Below are 26,987 nucleotides of genomic sequence, written 5' to 3' on the forward strand. Positions count from 1 at the left end.
GCTCTACTGTTTAGAGATAGACCTTCTTTGTTCCTTCTTTCTCCAGCTCCTCCGAGATGGATCCATTTAAGAGTATTGAATGAGTCGGCCCTGAGTGTAATCAGAAGGGATTGTCTGTTCAGTGATCTTATGACATGAGACATATTGAGATTTACTGACCGCACGGTGTAAACTCTAATGATTGCATCTGTCAGCCGCGGATGGATGGTGTACACACGGGATCGGTGAGAACCCTGGAGTGATTTCATCTGTATACATGCTATATTAGAGCATTGATTCCCAACCTGTGGGACTCCAGCTGTTACAAAACTACAACTCCCAGCATGCCCCCGACAGCCAAAGGCTTTAAAAACTACTAATAACTTTGTACCCACTGCTAAAACGAGTGGTCTACAGAATTGCTGATAGTCCCATAGACTTGCATAAGACATCGGACGATTCTGAAGAGCGGACACTTTAGCAGCCGCACCAATGTTGTGGTTGGAATTTAAGGGCACGTTCCCACTTGGCGTATATGCAGCGTATTTCATGCTGCGCAAAATCTGCAGCAGCAGCGGGAAATACGCTGTGTAGCCCTCGCTCACCATACACACAAGGCTTTCCGGCGGCAGCCCTATATGTGTAGGAAGTTTTGGAGGTGGGACTGTGTGCCGGCGTGACTGTGACACTTGGCTCCGCCTCCAAAGCTCAATGCACACATAGGGCTTCTGCCGGAAAGCCTTATATGTGTGTTGAGCGAGGGATATACAACGTATTTCCCGCTGCTGCTGCAGATTTTATGCAGCGTGAAATATGCTGTGTATACGCCAAGTAGGAATGTGCCCAAAAGGGGTATTCCCAATTTTTTTTATATCAACTGGCTCCAGAAAGTTAAACAGATTGGTAAATTACTTCTATTAAAAAATCTTTATCCTACCAGTGCTTATCAGCTGTTGAAGTTGAGTTGGTCTTTTCTGTCTGACCACAGTGCTTTCTGCTGACATCTCTGTATCAGGAACTGTCCAGAGCAGGAGCAAATCCCCATAGCAAACCTATGCTGCTCTGGACAGTTCCTGATATGGACAGAGGTGTCAGCAGAGAGCACTGTGGTCAGACAGAAAAGAACAACTCAACTTCAGCAGCTGATAAGTACTGGTAGTATTAAGATTTTTTAATAGAAGTCATTTACAAATGTGGTTAACTTTCTGGAGCCAGTTGATGTAAAACAAAAAATAGTTTTTCACTGGAATAAGCCTTTAACTTTGAAAAAGAGATTTTTCTTACACATTACTTGTGTGTCTAAGGGTAAGTTCAAACTGCATTTTTGTTTCAGTTTAACATATTAATTTTATTCACTTGAAAAGGAAAAAAACCCACAATTGTTAACGGATGCTAAAAATGGCCGCTGCTGAATCCAGCAGATTCCATTTCCCACCGACTTTTATTATGAAGAAGAAGAAAAAGAATTGCAACATATACATTTTTTCTATACACAATAACGTAGATGACAATGGCTGAGAAAACAGATGTAAATAAAATATAGCCGTTTTTTATACAGTGTGTGAACATGGCCTTAGCCTTTTTATTTCTGACCCTGTGCTTCAGGGCCAGTTCTTCTAGGCTTATTGTGTGTTGTTGAGCCACTGAATTCTGTATATGCCAAATGGGTCCATAAACCATCTAAGGGCCCACTGGACTGGTTCAATGTGTCAGGGCTCACTAGGTCATGCAGATGCTTTACATGTCTTATTTATGTGACTAGCTTCTGTATTTGGCTCACAAATCCCTCTGTTCCGCCGCTCGCTGATTCTGACATCCACTGCTCAGAAAGGGGCATGTCTGAGGCAAGCAGTGATCCCGCCCTCACTCACCATGCATTTACGTCCTGCCTAAATCTGCTGTGCTGTGCTGGGTTTCATCATCCAATCACTGCAGACTGCTCTGCAACCCTCTTTTCTCTGTTTTCATGCTGCAGTCTGATAGGACAGGAGTGAGCACAGAGGAGTGCTAGTATATTAGTGTATATTAAAAAGGTGAATGTTTTACCAAAATGTACAACATACATACAACAGTTTTCAATTCTGACAGTGCCCATTTAAACATAACGCTAAAATGTAATTTCAATAAAGAAAAAGTTTAGCCTTTCCTGTATGGGGCGCTAGTTTTCTGGCAGTAGTAGATTATTTGCAAACTGACTAACAACCTATGGCATTGAATGACGGTATGGAGATTTATCAAAACTTGTGCAGAGGAAAAGTTGACCAGTTGCCCATAGCAACCAATCAGATCGCTTCTTTCATTTTTGAAAAGGCCTCTAAAAAATGAAAGAAGGGATTTGATTGGTTGCTATGGGCAACTGGTCAACTTTTCCTCTGCACTAGTGATGAGCGGCATTGGCCATATTCGAAATCATGACATTTCGCGAATATATAGACGAATATTCGTCCTATATTCGCGAATTTCGCAGATTCGTTATATTCGCATATTCCCATGTTCATGGAAGAAAACAGTGAGGGGGCGGGCAACTTTACTATTGGTTGCTAGGGATGTTGTTGATAACCTCTGACAAGTGTTTTTGCATCATTCTAATTGGCCCACAAGTTAAAAGAAGGAATATGTGCAAATGGGGAAAAAAAAGTGAATATTCGTAATTTCAAATATATAGCGAATATATTCACAATATTCGCGAATTTGCGATATTCCTGATAAAAATTCGAAATGCGAATATTTGCGCCGAACACTACTCTGCACATGTTATGATAGATCTCCCCTTATGTGATTTGGACATGGTATTGAATGGCTGTATTATTTAGGCATGATTTGGTGGTATAATTTTGGCACCAAACTACTGTATTTATAGTGTGGCCAAGTATTATTTGTCATTTTATGGCAGTATGTGATGTTAATGCCATACTTTGCGTATTATATATGTACAGTATATGTATCTCATCAAGTACCAAGGATGTCACAGGCAGAACTTCACTCCTGCACCCTTTACAGAATCTCTCCGGCCACAGAGACGATATGGACATTCATAAAAAAAAGATGCTTCAAATTGGGAAACCCACCAAGAGCTTTCACACCCTTGACTGACACACATAGACAGATGAAATGGTACCATATAGAGCAGTGTTTCTCAATCAGGGTGCCTCCAGCTGTTGCCAAACTACAACTCCTAGCATGCCCAGACAGCCGAAGGCTGTCTGGGCATGCTTGGAGTTGTAGTTTGGCAACAGCTGGAGGCCCTCTGGTTGGGAAACACTGTTATATAGAGACACTGAATCAGAAGGTCAGAACTAGTTCTGATATTGCTTTCTGGGGATAAACTGATCTTAGGAGCTACAGAAGCCAGAATCTTCGCAGAAACCTTGGTGGCCCTTATGTGTATCTCATCAAGTACCAATGATGTCACAGCAGAACTTCACTCCTGTACCCTTTACAGAATCTGATCTACATCACTCAGGCCACAGAGAAGATATGGAGATTCATAAAGAAAAGATGCTTCAAATGGGGAAACCCACCAAGAGCTTTTACACCCTTGACTGACACACATTGACAGATGAAATGGTACCATATAGAGCAGTGTTTCTCAATCAGGGTGCCTCCAGCTGTTGCCAAACTACAACTCCTAGCATGCCCAGACAGCCGAAGGCTGTCTGGGCATGCTTGGAGTTGTAGTTTGGCAACAGCTGGAGGTCCTCTGGTTGGGAAACACTGTTATATAGAGACACTGAATCAGAAGGTCAGAACTAGAAAAGATGCTTCAAATGGGGAAACCCACCAAGAGCTTTTACACCCTTGACTGACACACATTGACAGATGAAATGGAACCTTATAGAGCAGTGTTTCTCAACCAGGGTGGTTATGGTTTTGCAACAGCTGGGGGCACCCTGGTTGGGAAACACTGTTATATAGAGACACCAGATCAGAAGGTCAGAACTAGTTGTGATATTGCTTCCTGGTAATAAACTGATCTTAGGAACTACAGGAGCCAGAATTTTGGCAGAAACCTTGGTGGCCCTAATGTGTATCTCATCAAGTACCAATGATGTCACAGATAGAACTTCACTCCTGTACCCTTTACAGAATCCGATCTACATCTGATCACATCTCGATCTCATTCATAAAGAAAATATGCTTCAAATAGGGAAACCCATCAAGAGCTTTCACACCCTTGACTGACACACACAGACAGGTAAAATGGTACCTGATAGAGCAGTGTTTCTCAACCAGGTTGCCTCCAGCTGTTTCAAAACTACAACTCTCAGCATGCCCAGAAAGCCTAAGGTTGTAGTTTAACATCTGAAGGCACCCTGGTTGGGAAACTCTGTTATATAAAGACATCGGATCAGAAGGTCAGAACTAGCCCCCCCTCCTGATATCGCTTCCCGGTGATAAACTGATCTTAGGAACTACAGGAGACAGAATCTTGACAGAAACCTTGGTGGCCCTTATGTGTATCTCATCAAGTACCAGTGATGTCACAGACAGAACTTCGCTACTGTACCCTTTACAGAATCTGATCTACATCCGATCACATCTCAATCTCATTCATAAAGAAAAGATGCTTCAAATAGGGAAACCCATCAAGAGCTTTCACAACCTTGACTGACACACACAGACAGGTAAAATGATACCTGATAGAGCAGTGTTTCTCAACCAGGGTGCCTCCAGCTGTTTAAAAACTACAACTCCCAGCATGCCCAGACAGCCTAAGGTTGTAGTTTTGCAACAGCTGGAGGTACTCTGGTTGGGAAACACTGTTATATAAAGACACCGGATCAGAAGGTCAGAACTAGCCCCCCTACTGATATCGCTTCCCGGTGATAAACTGATCTTAGGAACTACAGGAGACAGAATCTTGGCAGAAACCTTGGTGGCCCTTATGATGGTCACATGCCCCAATATTTAGACATAGGTCGCAATTTTGACAAGAAGGAATGATGACGGCGCATGTCAGCAGAAACATTTTACATTTTGCATGCTCCAGATCCCCCATAATAATGCAAGTAATAGACTACACCCCTCCCCCCAATAGGAATATCTACATTATATGGCTTCCCATACTGACCCCGTAAGCAGGCATAGCGCTTAAAGGGGTACTCCGGCCCTAAGAAATCTTATCCCCTATTCAAAGGATAGGGGATAAAATGTCTGATTGTGGGGGGTCCCGCTGCTGGGGACCCCGCAATCTCTCATGCAGCACCCACCTGTCTCAGCTGCACGCAGCGTTGGAGGCTTCGCGGGGTCGGAGTATTGTGATGTCACGACTCCTCCCCTTTGGTGGGGTGGGTGCTGAATGAGAGATTGCGGGGGTCCCCAAAGAGGTGGGTGCTGAATGAGAGATTGTGAGGGACCCCCGCGGTCAGACTTCTTATCCCCTATCCTTTGGATAGGAGATAATATGTCTTAGGGCTGGAGTACCCCTTTAAGTTGGTTTCTTATTCATTCAGTTTCTTCTTCAGAGCTGGAGCTTGTATCTTATTCAGCAGTTTTCTAATTCACAGGAGACGCGGAGAACTTATCTCAGTAATAAATCCATTGGAATGAGACGTTCTGACGTGATGGAGTTAACGGCGGCACAAATGACTGTCACGGTTAGCGCTATCCTGGCCAGCAGTGGCTTTAGGCATAAAAAATGGCATCAAATTGTTCAGATGGCCACTTCTTACTGTTCCGAATAAATAACTTATGTTTTTAACCCTTTAATGATGCGGGGTTGTTTTGGCGTTAAGGACGCTGCGAGTTTTGTCCTTGCCTTTTAAAATCCATAACTATATCCGTTTTTCAGCTGAAGACCCCTACGAGGGTTCGTTTTCATGCAGGAGCAATTGTACTTTGTGATGTGATCACTCATTTCACCTCAGAATCTAAATCAGAGGCAAAGAAATATTATTGAAATAAAAAAAAAGCAATTTAGCAAATTTTGGGGACCCTTTCTATGCATTGACACATTGGCCCTGATTTACGAAGAGCGTAGGTTTCTTTGTGGGTTTTAATTCCTTACAATTTTTTTCCTCTGTATTTCCTAAAGTTTCCCTACATTTTCCTTTTTTTTACACCTGCTCTGATCTGTCGGGTTTTCCTCAGCTCAAATCCACCACATTTTCTGTGGAAACCTTAGTAAATATTTTGGGTTTTTGAGAAAATGTCGTGGTCACGCCACTTTTTGGTGACCACGTCCACTTTCCCGTCGGTCACGATCATTTTTTGGATTTTCCCAGGAAAATGGAGTATTAGTTGTTTTTTTTTTCAATTCTGGTGCAAATTCTGGCACAGACAGAATTTCTGACGTAATCTTGATCACAGCCCGACCAACCATGTTGAGTTTTCAATAGTAAATCAGGGCCATTATCTTTATTCTGTAGGTCTGTAGATTACAACGTTAATCATACATTTTTCTGTATACAGGGCTATATGAGGCTTATTTATCTGTAGATTTTACCATTTTTGTTTTGATGGGACTTTTTGATCGCTTTTTATTTATTAATTTATTTATTTTTAGGTACACAAAGTGAACAGAAATCAGCAATTCTGGAAATTATTTATTTATTTATCTTTTTAGATTTACACCATTAGCCGTGCAGTTTAATTAACATTATATTTTGATAGTTCCGACATTTATGCACACGCGGTTATATCACAGATGTTTCTTTTTGTTTGCATAATATATATATATTTTTTTAAATGGGAAAGGGGGTGGGGGTGGGGGGTTGATTAATACTTTTTTTTTTAGGGAAGGGGTTCATTCACATTTACAAATATATGTATATATTTTTTTTTCTTTCATTTTATTACACATATATATATATATATATATATATATATATATATATATATATATATATATATTTTATTACATGAAGTCTTTAGATTGCAAACACTAAACAATGATATTCAAACAAAAAAAAAAAAAGCCAGCAATATATGGTTCAGAGCCACAGCTGGTACACCCAAAAACTCAATACCATCAAATAGAACCAGACTGTGTAAAAATAAATAAATTTTATTGACATATATGCAAAAACATAAACATACATTTAAAAGGGAGAAAGAATAATAGGCACTAAAGTCTCAATCACAGAAGATGGGGAGCTAACAGTATGGATACTAGTACATGGAATACAGGATTCAGAGCTACAGGTAAGTCATAACAGAGATATGGTACTGGATATGAACAGCAATAAGGCATTCAAAGATTTTAGTCCATAATTGGAATACACCCAGAGAACCAATATCAGGATAATAAGTAGCAAAACAAACAACATAGTGGAAAAGGGAAAGGAAAAGCCACTAGATTAAACCTGCCATGCATGCATCCTACCGCCAGCTCCTACCCCAACGTACATTTCGCCCTGATGAAGCACAGGCGAAACGTACGTTGGGGTAGGAGCTGGCGGTAGGATGCATGCATGGCAGGTTTAATCTAGTGGCTTTTCCTTTCCCTTTTCCACTACGTTGTTTGTTTTTCTACTTATTATCCTGACATTGGTTCTCTGGGTGTATTCCAATTATGGACTAAAATCTTTAAATGCCTTATTGCTGTTCATATCCAGTACCATATCTCTGTTATGACTTACCTGTAGCTCTGAATTAGTCTTGAGCGGCATAGGCCATATTCGAATTCGCAATATTTGGCGAATATATGGACGAATATTCGTCATATATTCGCTAAATTCGCATATTCGTAATATTCACGTTTTATTTTCGCATATGCGAAAAAAAATCACGTGTGCGAAAATTTGCATATTCGGGAATTAGCATATAAAAAAATTTGCACATGCCAAAAATTTGCATATGCGAAAATTAGCATACGCAAATTTTCGCATATGCGAAAATTTGCACGCCAGTCTCACACAGTAGTATTACAGCCTTCTTTACACCACACAAGCTGGAAGCAGAGAGGGATGATCACTGTGATGTTTACTGTGAAGAAAAAAAACAGCGAATATTCGTAATTACGAATATATAGTGCTATATTCGCAAATATTCGCAAATTCGCGAATATGCGATATTCGCGAATAAAATTCGCATTGCGAATATTCGTGAGCAACACTACTCTGAATCCTGTATTCCATGTACTAGTATCCATACTGTTAGCTCCCCATCTTCTGCGATTGAGACTTTAGTGCCTATTATTCTTTCTCCATTTTAAATGTATGTTTATGTTTTTGCATATATGTCAATAAAATTAATCTATTTTTACACAGTCTGGTTCTATTTGATGGTATTGTGAAACACTAAACAATGCTGTTCTATAGCACAGCATTGATCAGTGTTACCGGTTCTCCATTAGTACAGGCTGCTGAGGCTGCCTGCACTGTTGGAGTGCCGATCACACAGGAAGGAGGCAGATAGGGACCCTCTGCTTATCCTCTCAGATGATCGGGACCCCCCAATTTTTACTGCTGTGGTTCCGATCAGCAAATTTGAGCTAAGCTACCGGCAATTATTTTCGCCACTTTTAGGCACCGGAACCAACTTTGATAGCAGTGTCTAAAGGGTTAATGCCAGACATCAGCCTGAACAGCGATGTCTGGCCATAGCCATGGGCCCCGGCTGCTATCAGCAGCCGGGACCCATGACTAAGGCCAGACATCGCTAAGTATGAGTGTACTTCATAGACCGAAAGTGTGCGCAGAGCGTACATCTACGCCCTGCATCCTCTAGGGGTTAAAGGTAACATTAAAAACACAATTTCCAAGCCCATCTGCCCTATTTGATGCTAGTATTTATGCCCAGAATGACGCTGTGTAAGGCTAAACTCCACTGAATTTCATGCGGAGCCCCACTGCCTGGATGTCAGTGAGAAATAAGTGACTGTTAACTCTTGGTGTAAGCACCACCACTGTGTAGGTCTCCCTGTGTAGGAAGTATGAAGAGAAGTTTATGGGGACCTTAAAATTTTGCTTTTATTTATTATTTACATAAAATATTGCACTTAAAATATTGCAAAAATTATAAATAACGTGAAGTTGCGACGACTGCCACCAGTGACAGTGCTCTCAGTCTAGTCAGTGTACTTGTGCTGGTTTGTACGGTTCTACACTTAAAGGGGTACTCCCCTGGAAAACATTTTTTTTTTTAATCAACCGGTGCCAGAAAGTTAAACAGGTTTGGAAATTACTTCTATTAAAAAAATCTTAATCCTTCCAGTACTTATCAGCTGCTGTTATGATCCACAGGAAGTTCTTTTCTTTTTGAATTTCCTTTCTGCCTGACCACAGTGCTTTCTGCTGACATCTCTGTCCATTTTAGGAACTGTCCAGAGCAGGAGCAAATCCCAATAGAAAACCTCTCCTGCTCTGGACAGTTCCTGACATGGACAGAGGTGTTAGCAGAGAGCACTGTGGTCAGACAGAAAGAAAATTCAAAAAGTACAGAACTTCCTGTGGATCATAACAGCAGCTGATAAGTACTGAAAGGATTAAGATTTTTTAATAGAAGTAATTTACAAATCTGTTTAACTTTTTGGTACCAGTTGATTTAAAATTTTTTTTTTCCAGTGGAGTACCCCTTTAATACAGCTATTCTTTAGCGTTTCTTGGCTGTATATGCCACCATATGCATTGGTTCCCAGTTGTATACGCATGTATTATATGTCCATGTGTCACAAACTTCCGATCAGTCTGTATATTGCACAATGTCCTCTCATCCACACTTTGTTGAATGTACCTAAATAGTACACAATCTTACTATGGTGAGTACACAATTGCACATAGTCCCTTGTATTGCACTATTTTTTGCTGCGTTCACATATTGCACAGTGCTCATATGTATATTGCACCTTGTCCTTGTATTTGTGTGCACCCTTATTGTAATGGCCTTACCGTAACGGCTGAGAAGTGGATCCGCTGTCCTGTGTGAGCAATGACTGAACCGTACCAGGGAGCTGAGTCTAAGGTGCCGCTGGTTTTCACCAGAGCCCGCCGCAAAGCGGGATGGACTTGCTGCGGCAGGCGGCACCCAGGTCGCTACCCCTGCCACGATCCATCCACACAGGTTGCCCTAATGTAACTTGGCACAGATGATATAGCGTAGTCAGGATGGAGCACAGGTCAGAAGGCAGACAGCAAAGAAGCGTAGTCGGGTCACAGGCACAAGGTCAGGAGGCAGGCGGCAAAGGAGCAAGGTCAGGTCACAGGCTGAGTAGTGGATCCGCTATCCTGTGTGAGCAATGATTGAACCATACCAGGGAGCGGAGTCTAAGGTGCCGCTGGTTTTCACCAGAGCCCGCTGCAAAGCGGGATGGACTTGCTGCGGCGGGTGGCACCCAGGTCGCTACCCCTGGCACGATCCATCCACACAGGTTGCCCTAATGTAACTTGGCACAGATGATATAGCGTAGTCAGGATGGAGCACAGGTCAGAAGGCAGACAGCAAAGAAGCATAGTCAGGTTACAGGCACAAGGTCAGGAGGCAGGCGGCAAAGGAGCAAGGTCAGGTCACAGGCTGGAGGTCAGGAATACTAATAGGGCCCACTCAATGAAACGCCTTCCCTAAGGCACTAAGCACAAAGATCCAGCACCATGATAGGGCGGTGCCGGACTAATATAGAGTCCTCCCTGCAGGCAACCAATTATGGGCATACTGGCCTTTTAAATGTAGTAATGCCGGGGCGCGCGCTCCCCAAGGAAGGGGGATTCGCACCTGTGAAGCACAGAGGGAGGAAGGTCAGGGATCAGGAGAGGTGGGGAGATGCCCGGGACTTGTATGCATCCTATGCGTTTCATCCACTATGTTTCGTCAGGGACTTTGTTTAGCATATTTTCTTTCTCTTCAGATACTTGTGTGCGGCTCTGATGGCGGCCGCCGGCCGCCATCAGAGCCGCACACAAGTATCTGAAGACAAAGAAAATATACAAAGTGCAATATACATATGAACACTGTGCAATACGTGAACACAGCAAACAATAGTGCAATACAAGGGACTATGTGCAATTGTGTACTCACCATAGTGAGTGACCCCAAGTTATTTAACCCTTTTAACTCTTTGAAAACCTTTACTTATTCAGATCAGTAATATATGACCTTTGCCCTCCATGAGGTGTTTTACACCCAGGACCACTATGGCGGAGTCTGACCTCATGTGAATCTGATGTGTGAGACATGGTGCCTCTATGTATACAGGCCGGGTGATATATGAGAATCAAAGTCCTTTAACCCTTAAAAACCACCAGTTACTTATTCAGATTAGTAAAAAGTCGCCTGCCCACTGTGGTCCCTGTTTTTTATGGTTGTTTTGTTATAGAAGCACCTTGGTTGTGTTGGGGGGCACTGTGGTTGTGTTATGGGGACACTTTGGTTGTGTTAGGGAGCACTGCGGTTGTGTTATAGGGGAACTGTGGTTGTGTTATGGGGGCACTGTGGTTGTGTTGGGGGGGGCACTGTGGTTGTGTTATGGGGCACTGTGGTTGTCTTAAGGGGGCACTGTGGTTGTGTTATGCAAACACTGACGTTGTGTTATGGGAGCACTGTGGTTCTCTTATGGGGCACTTGGGTTGTGTTATAGGGGCACTTTGGTTGTGTTAGGGGGCGCTGTGGTTGTATTATGAGGGCACTGTGGTTGTGTTATGCAAAAACTGTAGTTGTGTTCTGGGGGTCACTTTGGTTGTGTTATGGGGGCCCTTTGGTTGTGTTATGGGAGCACTGTAGTTGTGTTATGAGCGTGCTGTGGTTGTGTTATGGCGGCACTGTGGTTGTGTTATGCAAACACTGTAGTTGTGTTATGGGGGCACTGTGGTTGTCTTATGGAGCACTGTGGTTGTCTTATGGGGGGCACTTTTGTTGTGTTATAGGGGCACTTTCATTGTGTTAGGGGGCACTGTGGTTTTGTTATGGGGCACTGTGGTTGTGTTGGGGGGGGCACTGTGGTTGTGTTATTGGGACACTGTGGTTGTCTTATGGGGGCACTGTGGTTGTCTTATGGGGGCACTGACGTTGTGTTATGGGAGCACTGTGGTTCTTTTATAGGGGCACTTTGGTTGTGTTATAGGGGCACTTTGGTTGTGTTAGGGGGCGCTGTGGTTGTATTATGAGGGCACTGTGGTTGTGTTATGCAAAAACTCTAGTTGTGTTCTTGCGGTCACTTTGGTTGTGTTATGGGGGCCCTATGGTTGTGTTATGGGGGCACTGTAGTTTTGTTATGCAAAAACTGTAGTTGTGTTATGAGGGTGCTGTGGTTGTGTTAGGGGGCATTGTGGTTGTGTTATGCAAACACTGTAGTTGTGTTATGGGCGCACTGTGGTTGTCTTATGGAGCACTGTGGTTGTCTTATGGGGGGGCACTTTTGTTGTGTTATAGGGGCACTTTCATTTTGTTAGGGGGCACTGTGGTTGTGTTGGGGGGGGGGCACTGTGGTTGTGTTATTGGGGCACTGTGGTTGTCTTATGGGGGCACTGACTGTGTTATGGGAGCACTGTGGTTCTTTTATGGGGGCACTTTGGTTGTGTTATAGGGGCAAAGTGCGCTGTGGTTGTATTATGAGGGCACTGTGGTTGTGTTATGCAAAAACTGTAATTGTGTTATGGGGGTCACTTTGGTTGTGATATGGGGGCCCTTTGGTTGTGTTATGGGGCACTGTAGTTGTGTTATGCAAAAACTGTAGTTGTGTTATGAGGGTGCTCTGGTTGTGTTAGGGGGCACTGTGGTTGTGTTATGCAAACACTGTAGTTGTGTTATGGGTGCACTGTGGTTGTCTTATGGAGCACTGTGGTTGTCTTATGGGGGGCATTTTTGTTGTGTTATAGGGGCACTTTTGTTGTGTTATGGAGGGCACTGTGATTGTGTTATGGGGCACTGGGGTTGTCTTATGGGAGCACTTTAGTTGTGTTATGGGGGACTGTGGTTGTGTTATGGGGGACTGTGGTTGTGTTATGGGGACACTGTGGTTGTATTATGGGGACACTGTGGTTGTATTATGGGGACACTGTGGTTGTATTATGGGGACACTGTGGCTGTGTTATGGGGACACTGTGGTTGGATTATGGGGACACTGTGGCTGTGTTATGGGGACACTGTGGTTGGATTATGAGAACAATGTGGTTGTGTTATAGGGCACTTTGGCTGTCAGGGCATGCTGGGAGTTGTAGTTGTACAATAGCTGAAGAGTCACAGTGTGGAGAACACTGGTCTAGGACTATCATAGGAAAGCACAGTGGTAACTGATTTGTATATAGGACTTCCTTGTCTGTGCACCCGCAATGTAGGAAAAGGGATGCAAAATCATTTAACCCTTTTAAATCATACTCGCGGGTGCCCCCTGCATCCCACATTGTGGTGTAGCTGCAGCCTTGGCTTCAGTGAATTCACACAGATAATAATTTGTACTAATAATAACCCCCCCCCCCCCCAACACTTTGTTATAAAACTGTAAAGCTCAACACTACCTCCACTGAGGGTTAGCACTATGGACAGGGCGGCTGGGAGGCAATCTGTGCGATGAGTGCACGCTCTTCTGAGCTGACTACGCATGAGACGCCGGTAGGAAAGGGGGGATTTAAGGAGCCGGGGGGAGCTGACCAGACGTTACCCTGTTACTTCAGTTTAGTGTCATATGGACATGTCTGGCAGATGGGTTATGAGAGATCGCTGAGCGAATAGAAATATGGCGCAATGTGCAAGTGCAGCCACAGGAGGGCACTAGACACTGATATATTCATTACAAAGCAATATTACAGTGAAACACTGACAAAAAGGTTATATGTGAATGTGAACTCTCTGGATAAGGCAGAGCACTAATCTATAGAACTAACGGGGGGGGGGGGGACAAGGGGCATCAGGGGTCTCTACGTGCTTATCTGTGCACAGCGTCATACATACAGTACTGGTTACAATGCAATACCAAGTACAGCCATTGTCCATAAGGGGGAGTAAGCCTTACTAAACTATAATTTTGACATATTTCTTCAAAACTGTACTATGTAGGGCAGCATTTTCCAAACAGCGTGTCTTCAGCTGTTGCAAAACTACAACTCCAAGCATGCCCGGACAGCCTTTGGCTGTCCGGGCATGCTGAGAGATGTTGTTTTGCAACAGCTGGAGGTATGCTGTTTGGGAAAACACTGCCCTATATAGTGTTGGAGGCCTCAAAGTCCAGTCCTGCGGCCACCATCAATTCAAGTAAGCTGAAGTCACAGCTTTATGAGTCAAGTCAAGTCAGTCGCTGTCATCTGTCAAGTCAGCGTGGTCTGCATTCAATTGTCCAGTCCTACTATAAGTCTCAGCAAGCCCTTAAGGTCTCTGCATCACTGGTCACCTCCTTGGGCCTTGGCTGTGCTGTATAGACTTTACCATCTGTCTACCCTCAGTAAAGCTACCGTTGTCCATAACTTGGCATCGGAGTCTTTATTGCCCCCGTGCCTAGCCCAGGATCCAGCGGTATACTGTCGGGTGGTTATAGGCTAAACCATGCCCTGGCATCACGAATACAAGGGGTTAATGCCATCTACCCCTAGGGTAACAACATCTGCCCTGCACCAAACACCCCACTACCACAACTTCTTTTTTCGGGTTGTGCACCAAAATAAATTTGCAAACCCTAAAAAGAGGTGTGGCTGGCCATAAAAGGGGCGTATTCTCACAACCTGAAATATATATTATAAAACCATCTTCCTTACCATCCCCTTGAGAGGTTCCTGTCTGCAGGAATGGTAAGCATATTGTGACAAGGTGGCAAGGAAAGGGTGTATTTCCTTGGCTCACCCTGGACAATCTCTCACGTGCTTCTTAAGTAATGAGGCAGCAGGGAAGGGAGGTGTATATGAGATGGAAACTCAGTCTAATCTGTGCTCTCCCTTGGAAACAGTATGCAGGCTGTTAGAGGGGGAGACACACGGGCCTTGTTTAGGTAACACGCAGAAGGCGCTGCGAGTGGTCCAAGTTTGGGTGTGAACTGGTAGTAAAACAGGTTGCAGGTGGCACAGGTTTTTAACTGGATGAGGGAAGCTCACCAGTTGATAGACAGGGCATGCTGAGAGTTATAGTCAGTGACCAGACGGTCTAGGGATTTATTTTTGTTCCTGTTTATGTTTTGTTTTACCTGCTACCTGTGGAAATAAAGCTGGCAAGGAGCCAGACTTGTATGAGGAACTGTGGTCTGTGGTGCTATTGTGAGGAATGTGTCCCGTGGCAAGTGACCAGGACGATCCCAGAGCTAATCCCTGAGACGGTTCGTCACTATATATATAGTTTTAGAGTGTCCCCCGCCAGCCCTGTATTTAGTCCCCATTGCTAGGGAGCAGAGCGGTGACGAGGGCTGTCAATCAAGCCTGATTATAGCTGCAAAAAATGGGACTGGGAGAGTACAGCTCCCCACCCAGGGGACTACTTATGGGGCTGGCAGGGGACACTTTTAAACTTTATGGGGAGATGTTTTTCCCGCCATGCATTATATATGGTAAAATCTGATGCCAGGTTTCCCTTAACATAAATACGCATTTTAAGTGTTGAGAGTGAATTTTGAAAAGCCATCTATGGACAAGTTACATGTATTTTCTGGGTTTAATGAAAAAAAAAAAAAAGCAGCATCTGAAGCTGGTTTTAACATAACTAATATTTTAAGTTATAAATCATCAAAAAAAGAAAAAATAACCTCAAAACATAAAAAAAATTGTTGAACGAGATAGAGGACAAAGCACCCCTGCCATGTCCTCTGCTAGTAAATATGTTAGTGGCAGTACTTGCACCGGTACAGATAGCAGCAGCAGCCAGGTGCCTGGTGGTAGTAGTAGCAGCCGTGTCAGCAAGAAAAAGTTCTCACTGTCTTTCAGGGTGTGTGTGGTTTTAGTGGATAATAAAGTCCTTGTGGACTGGTTGACTGCTTGGAGGTCTTTTCTGGAGGAGGAAGAAAAGTCTGACTGTATGAAGGTGAGCCAGGTGTCAGTGGGTTTCCAAGTATCTATAGTTTCATTGAGCAATGGAAATGTCTATCCTAGACATTCTGTTTCCTCATCTTGATCTTTGCTCCCCCCCCCTACTGCTACGCAGAAGGATAGATTGTCCCGTGGCAAGTGACCAGGACGATCCCAGAGCTAATCCCTGAGACGGTTCGTCACTATATATATAGTTTTAGAGTGTCCCCCGCCAGCCCTGTATTTAGTCCCCATTGCTAGGGAGCAGAGCGGTGACGAGGGCTGTCAATCAAGCCTGATTATAGCTGCAAAAAATGGGACTGGGAGAGTACAGCTCCCCACCCAGGGGACTACTTATGGGGCTGGCAGGGGACACTTTTAAACTTTATGGGGAGATGTTTCTCCCGCCATGCATTATATATGGTAAAATCTGATGCCAGGTTTCCCTTAACATAAATACGCATTTTAAGTGTTGAGAGTGAATTTTGAAAAGCCATCTATGGACAAGTTACATGTATTTTCTGGGTTTAATGAAAAAAAAAAAAAGCAGCATCTGAAGCTGGTTTTAACATAACTAATATTTTAAGTTATAAATCATCAAAAAAAGAAAAAATAACCTCAAAACATAAAAAAAATTGTTGAACGAGATAGAGGACAAAGCACCCCTGCCATGTCCTCTGCTAGTAAATATGTTAGTGGCAGTACTTGCACCGGTACAGATAGCAGCAGCAGCCAGGTGCCTGGTGGTAGTAGTAGCAGCCGTGTCAGCAAGAAAAAGTTCTCACTGTCTTTCAGGGTGTGTGTGGTTTTAGTGGATAATAAAGTCCTTGTGGACTGGTTGACTGCTTGGAGGTCTTTTCTGGAGGAGGAAGAAAAGTCTGACTGTATGAAGGTGAGCCAGGTGTCAGTGGGTTTCCAAGTATCTATAGTTTCATTGGGCAATGGAAATGTCTATCCTAGACATTCTGTTTCCTCATCTTGATCTTTGCTCCCCCCCCCCTACTGCTACGCAGAAGGATAGCATTAGCCATGAGAGGAGTTGTGTGGCGGATGAAGCGGCCAAGCAAAGCACTAGTGGGACTGGTGGTGGTAGGAGTGGTGGGGATAATGTAAGGCTTCATAGTGGATGTGCTGATGGGGAGCAAGGAGGCCATGATCATACATCAGAAGTTCTTAGGCTGGGTTTACATATGTGCGGCCTCCGGCATCATTTCCCTTTAGCGTGCACCGGAGGGAAACTGATTCTTGAACTGATCCCGCTCATTTGAATGAGACAGTTCACAATCATCCAGCGTCTCAATTTTGACACCAGATGGTTGGACACACCGAAGGGCACCGGACAGGGGAACGCAGCTTGCAGAAACAATGGACGCCAGATGCCATACAACTGAGGACAACTTGTCATCAGTTGTGGCATCAGTTTAGAGATCTAGGCTGAGTTTACCTATGCCGGATGGCGGACATATGTGAACCCAGCTTTACAGAGTAGTCATGGGGATGATGATGAGGAGTTTAATAATAGCAATGTATTATTGGACAGGCCATGGGAACCAGGTGAGGAGGTGACATGTTCAGAGCAGGAGGGAAGGGGTACTGTTAGCAATGTAGAGCCTTTACGTTACCACTAGATATATAATTCTGTTTATATTTATCTGTTTTGTTTTGTACCAATAAAAAAATTCTACACTGTAAAAAATATCGTGATGGGTTTCCTTCAAAAACATTTATTATAAGTTTGGCATTCAATCTTTACCATTGAATGCAGGCTTGTATTATTAGTACCTTACATGGAAGTATTTATGACACTCAGTATGTAGTAGTATAGTTATTGTTCATGTTTATGTATTATGTTTGCACACCTGTTTTTTATTTTTGTATTTTGGGGCCCTAGGTATTGTTCCCCTTTACTGAGGTCCATTGAGGTGTTGTATTACTATTCTCTGCCTCCACCCTGTAGTTATCATGTTTTTAAAGGGGTACTCCGGTGTAAACCCATTTTTTTTTATATCCACTGGCTCCAGAAGTTATACAGATTTGTAAATTACATTTATTTAAAAATTAATCCTTCCAGTACTGATCAGCTGCTGTATAATACAAATACAAGTTTGTGAAGTTTCTCCCAGTCTGACCACAGTGCTCTCTGCTGCCACCTCTGTCCATGTCAGGAACTGTCCCCAGCAGGAGAGGATTGCTATGGGGTTCTGCTCCTGCTCTGGACAGTTCCTGACATGGACAGAGGTGTCAGAAGAGAGCACAGTGGTCAGACAGAAAAAAACAACTCAACTTCCTCTGGAGCATACAGCAGCTGATAAGTACTGGAAGGATTAAGATTTTTTAATAGAAGTAATTCACAAATCTGTTTAACTTTCTGGAGCCAGCTGATGTGAAAAAAATTGTTTTCCATCAGAGTACCATTTTAAGTAGTTTAAAGGGGTACTACGCCCCATGACATCTTATCCCCAATCCAAAGGTTAGGGGATAAGATGTCAGATCGCGGGGGTCCCACCGCTGGGGACCTCCGGGATCTCGGCTGCAGCACCCCGCTGTCATTACTGCACAGAGCAAACTCCCTCTGTGCGTAATGACCGACAACACAGGGGCCCGGAGCATCGTGACGTCACGGCTCCGTCCCTTAGTGACGCCACCCCCTCAATACAAATCTATGGGAGGGGGCATGGTGGCTGCCACGCCCCCTCCCATAGACTTGCACTAAGGGGCGGGCTGTGACATCACGAGGGGCGGGGCTGTGATGTCACAATGCTCCGTCCCCTGTATCGCCGGCCATTATGCACAGAGTGAGTTTGCTCTGTGCAGTAATGATAGTGCGGTGCTGCAGCCGAGATCCCGGAGGTCCCCAGCGGCGAGACCCTGCGATCTGACATCTTATCCCCTAACCTTTAGATAGGGGATAAGATGTCTAGGGGCGGAGTACCCCTTTAAGAGCTTTATCTATCTTGCCTTTATATTCAATTATTCAATAAAGTTTAAAATGTATACTTCGTAATGAAAAATACCGGATAAATGTTTATGTTGTTTTTTTTTGTTTTGTTTTTTTAACACTGTCATAGCCATCTGGTACAAAAAAAATAATTATATGTTAAATATATATTTTCTTTTCTTAATTTTTTTATTATAAATTGGAAGCCTTTGTATGAAGGGTCTGATGGATGGCACAATGTTAGGATCAGAGTGACCCACCAGGGTACCAGAAGATACTATCTATGGTAAAGTCCAGGCTCTGACACAATATTGGGCCCCATAGCTTCAGTAGAAGACATTCCATTATGGAATGTCTTCTACTGAAGCTATGGGGCCCAATATTGTGTCAGAGCCTGGACTTTACCATAGTATCTTCTGGTACCCTGGTATGGGATTTCCATATGGAGGTGACTTCGGAGCCAATCACTATGGTCAATTTCATATGGGACAAGTCCCAAATATTGGATGTAACTGATGTGCCCCGTGGGTATAATGATGGAACCAAAGGTGACAATGTATTAATGCTTAGTGTGATCATATCCTATATACATAAATGGTGAACATTGGAGTCATTTCCCCTGGTGGGCCAAAAAGACTTAAAACCTACTTTAATATATAACACATATTATACATCATTTCCTATACAGAAGGCCAAGAAAGTGGAGACAGAGTTGTCATGAAATAAGATTTCTGTATTTAAATATAAAACAGTAAAAAACAGCGCTATACACAAAAGAATGAGGAACATAAGGGCCTGTGGTGTGAGGAGGAGGCCCGTAATACACAGAACGGTGGGAGATGATTTTTTTTTAGCCACAAATGTGCTACTTTGCTGCTGGTATCCAGTCAATAGGTGAGCGGGTGAATAGAAAGTTTAGCAATGTACAGCAGAAGTGTCCATTATAGTGTAATATTCTGTAGGGCTGATCATACGTTCTGTTTGAGCCGCTGAGGTGCAAACCTGCAAAACAATAGATTTTACTAAAAAATTCTTTATGACCATCACACATAACACAACTTAGAAGAACAAAGGAAACTAGCACATAGGGGGCAATATAATAATAGTTATATCCTTGTGTGGAGTAGGGTCAGTATTATAGTAGTTACTTTTTTTGTACACTGAAGGCAGTATTATATATAGTTATATTCTTATACATAGGAGCAGCATTATAGTAGTTATATTCCTGTATGTAGGAGCAGTATTATAGTAGTTATATTCTTGTATATAGGAGCAGTATTATAGTAGTTATATTCTTGTATATAGGAGCAGTATTATAGTAGTTATATTCTTGTATATAGGAGGCAGTATTATAGTAGTTATATTCTTGTATATAGGAGGCAGTATTATAGTAGTTATATTCTTGTATATAGGAGCAGTATTATAGTAGTTATATTCTTGTATAAAGGAGCAGTATTATAGTAGTTATATTCTTGTATATATGAGACAGTATTATAGTAGATATATTCTTGTATATAGGAGCAGTATTAAAGTAGTTATATTCTTGTATATAGGAGCAGTATTATGGTAGTTATATTCTTGTATATAGGAGCAGTATTATAGTAGTTATATTCTTGTATATAGGTGCGGTATTATAGTAGTTATATTCTTGTATATAGGAGCAGTATTATAGTAGATATATTCTTGTATATTGGAGCAGTATTATAGTAGTTATATTCTTGTATATAGGAGGCAGTATTATATTAGATATATTCTTGTATATAGGAGCAGTATTATAGTAGATATATTCTTGTATATAGGAGCAGTATTAAAGTAGTTATATTCTTGTATATAGGAGCAGTATTATGGTAGTTATATTCTTTTATATAGGGGGCAGTATTATAGTAGTTATATTCTTGTACATAGGAGCAGTATTATAGTAGTTATATTCTTGTATATAGGGGCAGTATTATAATAGTAATATTCTTGTATATGGAAGGCAGTATCACAGTAGTTATATTTTTGTACATAGGGGGCAGTATTATAGTAGTTATATTCTTGTACATAGGAGCAGTATTATAGTAGTTATATTCTTGTATATAGGGGGCAGTATTATAGTAGTTATATTCTTGTACATAGGGGGCAGCATTATAGTAGTTATATTCTTGTATATAGGAGCCGTATTATGGTAGTTATATTCTTGCACATAGGAGACAGTATAATAGTAGTTATATTCTTGTATATAGGGGGCAGCATTATAGTAGTTATATTCTTGTATATAGGAGCAGTATTATAGTAGTTATATTCTTGCACATAGGAGCAGTATTATAGTAGTTATATTCTTGTACATAGGAGCAGTATTATAGTAGTTATATTCTTGTATATAGGAGCAGTATTATAGTAGTTATATTCTTGTACATAGGAGCAGTATTATAGTAGTTATATTCTTGTATATAGGAGCAGTATTATAGTAGTTATATTCTTGTACATAGGAGCAGTATTATAGTAGTTATATTCTTGTATATAGGAGCAGTATTATAGTAGTTATATTCTTGTACATAGGAGCAGTATTATAGTAGTTATATTCTTGTATATAGGAGCAGTATTATAGTAGTTATATTCTTGTACATAGGAGGCAGTATAATAGTAGTTACATTCTTGCATGTAGGGGGCAGTATTATAGTAGTTATACAGTACATAGGGGACAGTATTATAGTAGTATCTAGTAGACATATTTACACTCATCTCCTTTTTTGACTGTGACCACATTTATTTGGTTACAAATGACGCTTAGACATTTACCCAGTATATTCACATTCACACCTTCTGTGCTGGTGCAAGTTTTCAAGTAACCATGCCCTGTATTGTGCTCGCCTCTTAAAGAGAATGAAGAATATTCAATGAGTAATGTTTTTTGGTATTGTAAAGAATGTTATACTGTACCAGGATAATTCAGCACTTACCGCTCTACGGTGCCGGGCAATCATAATAGTCAGGATGGTTACAATTAGGAGAAATACAATCACCCCAGCTGCTACGGTGACCCAGAAGAGGGTAATTGTCAGGTCTCGGATCTCTGAGGAAAGAGAATAGTAGATAATATTAGACGATATTAGATATTTATTTTATATGGTCTCTTAAAGGACGTATTTTGTACACTTGTTTGCCCACTGTGTCTGTCTAGAAATAAAATATTTCAAGAAAGTATAAAACAAAGTTGTTTTAAGATACCTGCCAAATTTTGAAAAGAGACACCAGGAAGATTAATAGTCATCACACCCAAATATGATTACACACCCCAGACTCTCTAAATACAGACCCAAGACCAGACCTATTAGATAAAGACCCAAGACCACAGCCCCTAAATACAGTCCCAAGATTAGACCCCTAAATACAAAGTCAAGATCAGACCCTTTATGTACAGACCCAAGACCAGACCCCTAAATACAGACCCTAGATCAGACCTATTATATAAAGACCCAAGACCAGACCTCTAAATACAGACCCTAGACCAGACCTATTAGATAAAGACCCAAGACCATAGTCCCTAAATACAGTCCTAAGATTAGACCCCATATATACAGATCCGAGATCAGATCCCATATATACACACCCAAGACCAGACCACCTAAATACAGACCCAAGACCAGAGCTCATATACAGACCTAAGACCAAAGCCCATATATACAGACCCATGACCAGACCCCATATATACAGACCCAAGACCAGACCCTCTTTATACAGACCTAAGTCCAGAGCCCCTAAATAAAGACCAGAGCCACTTTATACAGACTCATGACCAGATCCCCTAAATACAAACCCAAGACCAGAGCCCCTAAATACAGACCCAAGACCAGAGCCCCTAAATACAGACCCAAGACCAGAGCCCCTAAATACAGGCCCAAGACCAGAGCCCCTAAATACAGACCCAAGACCAGAGCCCCTAAATACAGGCCCAAGACCAGAGCCCCTAAATACAGACCCAAGACCAGAGCCCCTAAATACAGACCCAAGACCAGAGCCCCTAAATACAGACCCAAGACCAGAGCCCCTAAATACAGACCCAAGACCAGAGCCCCTAAATACAGACCCAAGACCAGAGCCCCTAAATACAGACCCAATACCAGAGCCCCTAAACACAGACCAAAGACCAGAGCTCCTAAACACAGACCCAAAACCAGAGCCCCTAAACACAGACCAAAGACCAGAGCTCCTAAACACAGACCCAAGACCAGAGCCACTAAACACAGACCCAAGACCAGAGCCTCTTAATACAGACCCAAAACCAGAGCCCCTAAATACAGACCCAAGACCAGAGCCCCTAAATACAGACCCAAGACCAGAGCCCCTAAATTCAGACCCAAGACCAGAGCCCCTAAATACAGACCACAGACCAGAGCCCCTAAATTCAGACCCAAGACCAGAGCCTTTATAAACAGATGCATGATCATATACCGTATATACAGACCCAAGACCATATATCCTATATACAGACCCAAGACCATATCCTCTATATGTAGAGCCTCTAAATCTCATATCTCCTCTAAATACAGACTCAAAACCAGAGTTTCTATATGCAGGCCAAAGATCAGAGCCCTTAAATACAGACCCAAGTCCAGACCCCATATATGGACCACAGAAAGACTAAAACAATACAAACTCTAGACTATATCCCCTACATTTATGCAGACCTCAAATTCTGCAGACATTAACCCTTCCTCATCCCTGCAGCAGCTTGCAACCCTCTTCACTACTGGGCCCCTCTCAGCCAACATCCCAGGGCTGGTCCTGGTGTCCTGGTCCTGGGTCCTATGCTAAGGAGTGAAGATGGCTGCAGGAACTAGGAATATTGAGGATTTAGATGTAGCCCTGAGAGTTGTGCCTGCTCCTGTAGAAGACTGGTAGTTCTCCCCTTTCTCCGGGAGAGTTGACAAATACATTTTTGAAGCATTCCTATTGTTGAAAAAATGACATATGATATATCTCAGTCTGTGTTTTGAAAATTTTTATGTCTGCTGAATGGGTGGACGTGATGGGATCTAAGGCAATCTGATGTCTCTCCACTTCAGCTCCCTCTCCCCTCTCACAGCTTGCAGTCTCAGAGACAGCGAGAAAAACTGAAGCTGCATCTCCCCTTCTGTTCTCTCTGTAGAGATTCTGGTGGAGGATGAGAACCTGCAGGCAGGGAACAGGAAGCTAAAAGGTCTTGTATTTGACAATTTGACTCAGATACAGATGTGTGAGCTGCAAATAGGGACTGCATAGGTAGTAGTTGTATCCTGGCCCTGGTGCCTGTGGAGGCCCTAAGGCCCCTCCGCCATGTAAGCAGAAAGCAACATTATAAATGGCACATGGTAGTTGGGATCCCAGATAGGCCTCTTCCCAGTACAATGCTCTTTTAGAAACCTCTGGCTGAAGTTTATAGAAAATCACATACCCAGTGTCAGGTTGGCGCTAGCGAGCCATCTTTCCCCAGTAAACACACCACAGGTCCAGTTTCCACTCGTCTCAGGTTGAATAGTGATTTCTTTAGCCAGTTTATCTTTACCCGGTGGTCCGCAGATGTCATAGCTCTTGTTCACATGACGCCAGCAAAGCCTCACATCCTTATCAATGCAGTCGACGCTACACAGGAGAGTCATGTTGGAGCCTCTAGAGATGCTATTGTGGGATTTGGACACTGGGAAATGAAAATAAAGCATGATGTGAAATCCTAAATCAATGCCTCTGGAACAAGGGTCTCCTTCCTAATGCCCTGAAGCTGTTGCAGAACTACAATTCCCAGCTGAAATGATCCTGATTCACTTACTTGTGAGATTGGCCACACACACATCCCTTTGTATCTTCTTCTGTCGACTGCCGATCTGTAAGACAATTTCCATCTGATATAGGCCACTTAATTTAGGACTCCTGATATAAAAGCTCAAGTCCTCAGGTTTAGGCTTGGAGTCAGACTTTGGTTCGGATTTCGGAGGCCAAGAAGCTGCCCCTGAAGTGAGTGTGAGTGTCTCAAAAGGTTTTTCAGTACTTGAAACATGTTTGATGTTTCCTTCTATAGCCCTGATCTCATCCAGAAGAGGAGAATCCCGGACTTTGAAGTTGAAGAAAAAAGGGAGGGTTATGGAACGCTCGCCGGACATGTAGACAATGGAGGGAGATGATGTAAAACCTACAAATGAAAGAAGTGAGAAAATCACAGATCTAATTCTGATAGAACAAGTAAAATTGCAGTGTTAAGCATGGGGGGGGGGGGGGGGGGGAAAGGACTCAACAGCAATTTGGGTATCTGATAACAGAGGAGGTGTAGTTCAAAATTGTAGTCAACTGACCAAGTTAGAGTTGAGCTGCTACATCCATCCAAGCAGATGAACAGTTTTGTCACAGGTAAGTATTTTCCAGTAAGAGTGACCAATTGGAAGACAACAAGCTGTAGAGCAGGAGGAGCTAAGTGGCTTAAAGGGGTCCTTCGATGAAATTTTTGTAAAATTTCAAATCAACTGGTGCCAGAAAGTTAAACCAATTTGTAAATGACTTCCATTTAAAAATCCTAATCCTTCCTGTACTTATCATCTTCTGTATACTACAGATATACTGCAGAGAAATTTGTGAAGTTCTTTTCTGTCTGACCACAGTGTTCTCTGCTGCCACCTCTGTCCTTGTAAGGAACTGTCCGGAGCAGGAGAGGTTTGCTATGGGGATTTGCTTCTAATCTGGACAGTTCCTGACATGGACAGAGGTGTCAGCAGAGAGCACTGTGGTCAGACAGAAAAGAACTACACAATTTTCTCTGTAGTATTCAGCAGCTGATACGTACTGGAAGGAATAAGATTTTTAATAGAAGTAATTTACAAATCTGTTTAACTTTCTGGCACCAGTTGATTTGAAAACCTTTGTTTTCCACTTGTTTCCACCGGATTTCCCTACATATATTTGTAGGAAATTATTCAGTATAACTTGTATATTATTTAATAAAACTCTGGTCCTTTTGGGCTTAGGAGTCAAGGAGGCAGTCCTGCTTAATGATTGACAGCCATGTCTCAATTGGGAAGGTTTCCAGTCACTGGGTAGACCCGCCCACTGGACTCTGAAGCGATCTGAATTAATAATTTTCAAGTTATCCTGAATCTTTACACACAAAGCTACATATAAATCTGCTTGACTCTTCCTGCTTTATAACATGGTTCCCACAGTTAGGACAAAACGTTTGCCATGGCTTGTTTACTTTAGAGGTTATTGTATGTACTGTAAGTGTAGACTGAAACGGGTAAGAAGTAGTGGCCTAGTGGTCACAAGGACCCACATAAGTTCTTTTCTTGGCCTAGGTGCAAGTAACACCATGGCTAAGAGTAACCTCACGTTGGGTGTATGCTGTATTATGCAACCATTGAGCGTACCATGCCACCAAGTGTCTCCTAGAACATTAAATGTATCATACCACTGTTGTTGAAGAGAAAATAAAGTTATATTTGTTCAATAGAAAGTTCTACCTCAATTAACCCCCCCCCCCTTATAGCCATAGACATTAAATTGTTGGTCCAAGTTTAGCTCCTACAGGACCCATGACGTAACGGTACGTCCCGACACCCTGGGTCTTAAGGACCAGGGACGTACATTTACGTCATGGGCAGTTTTAGTCCCCGCCGTGTGCCGGGCGGGGATCGGAGCGGGATGCCTGCTGAAATCATTCAGCAGGCATCCCGTGCAAATGTCCAGGGGGGTCATCAGACCCCCCCCATGTCGGCGATCGCGGCAAATCGCAAGTGAATTCACACTTGCGATTTGCGCGATTCCGGGTCATTACGGTTCTATAGTGACCCGGTGACCCGGAATGTAAGGGGGATCGCGGGTGTCTAAGACACCCACGAACCCCCTGAAGCGATAGGAGTGAGGTGGCACGGGTGCCACCCCTCCTATCCCTGCTATTGGTGGTCTAGACGCGACCACCAATAGCAGATCGGGGGCGGGGGGTTTACTTTCGTTTTCCCCGTCCTGCCCTCCCACAATAGGCGGGGCAGGACGGGGAAACGACAGGGACCGGCGCCGAAGATCCACTTACCAATCCGGGCGGGCGTCGGAGGCTGCAGGCGACGGAGATCGGCGGGCGGCGATGACGTGCGGCTGGATCCGACGGAAGCCGGTGAGTTGCCTAGCAACATCTGGAGGGTACAGTTTGAGACCATTATACAGTGGTCTCTAACTGTAGCCCTCCAGATGTTGCAAAACTACAACTCCCAGCATGC

At 43.0% G+C, this 26,987-nt stretch overlaps 1 protein-coding gene across 3 annotated transcripts in view; it reads right to left on the bottom strand.

Moving 5' to 3' along the window:
- Positions 1-19,490: 19,490 nt before the first annotated feature.
- The window catches only part of LOC130281698 (uncharacterized), a 34,963-nt gene continuing 27,466 nt past the window's right edge, over positions 19,491-26,987 (bottom strand). For all 3 annotated transcript variants that reach the window (XM_056529201.1, XM_056529203.1, XM_056529202.1), the window contains 5 exons: positions 24,557-24,916; positions 24,185-24,427; positions 21,711-21,823; positions 21,550-21,623; positions 19,491-19,770 (listed from right to left, as the gene is read on the bottom strand). In XM_056529201.1, the coding sequence (XP_056385176.1) occupies positions 19,737-19,770; positions 21,550-21,623; positions 21,711-21,823; positions 24,185-24,427; positions 24,557-24,916 (824 nt within the window). In that variant the 3' untranslated portion in view covers positions 19,491-19,736. The remainder of the gene's footprint in view (positions 19,771-21,549; positions 21,624-21,710; positions 21,824-24,184; positions 24,428-24,556; positions 24,917-26,987) is intronic.

The sequence above is a fragment of the Hyla sarda genome, chromosome 7, assembly GCF_029499605.1.
Source record: "Hyla sarda isolate aHylSar1 chromosome 7, aHylSar1.hap1, whole genome shotgun sequence".
Taxonomy (NCBI): Eukaryota; Metazoa; Chordata; class Amphibia; order Anura; family Hylidae; genus Hyla; species Hyla sarda.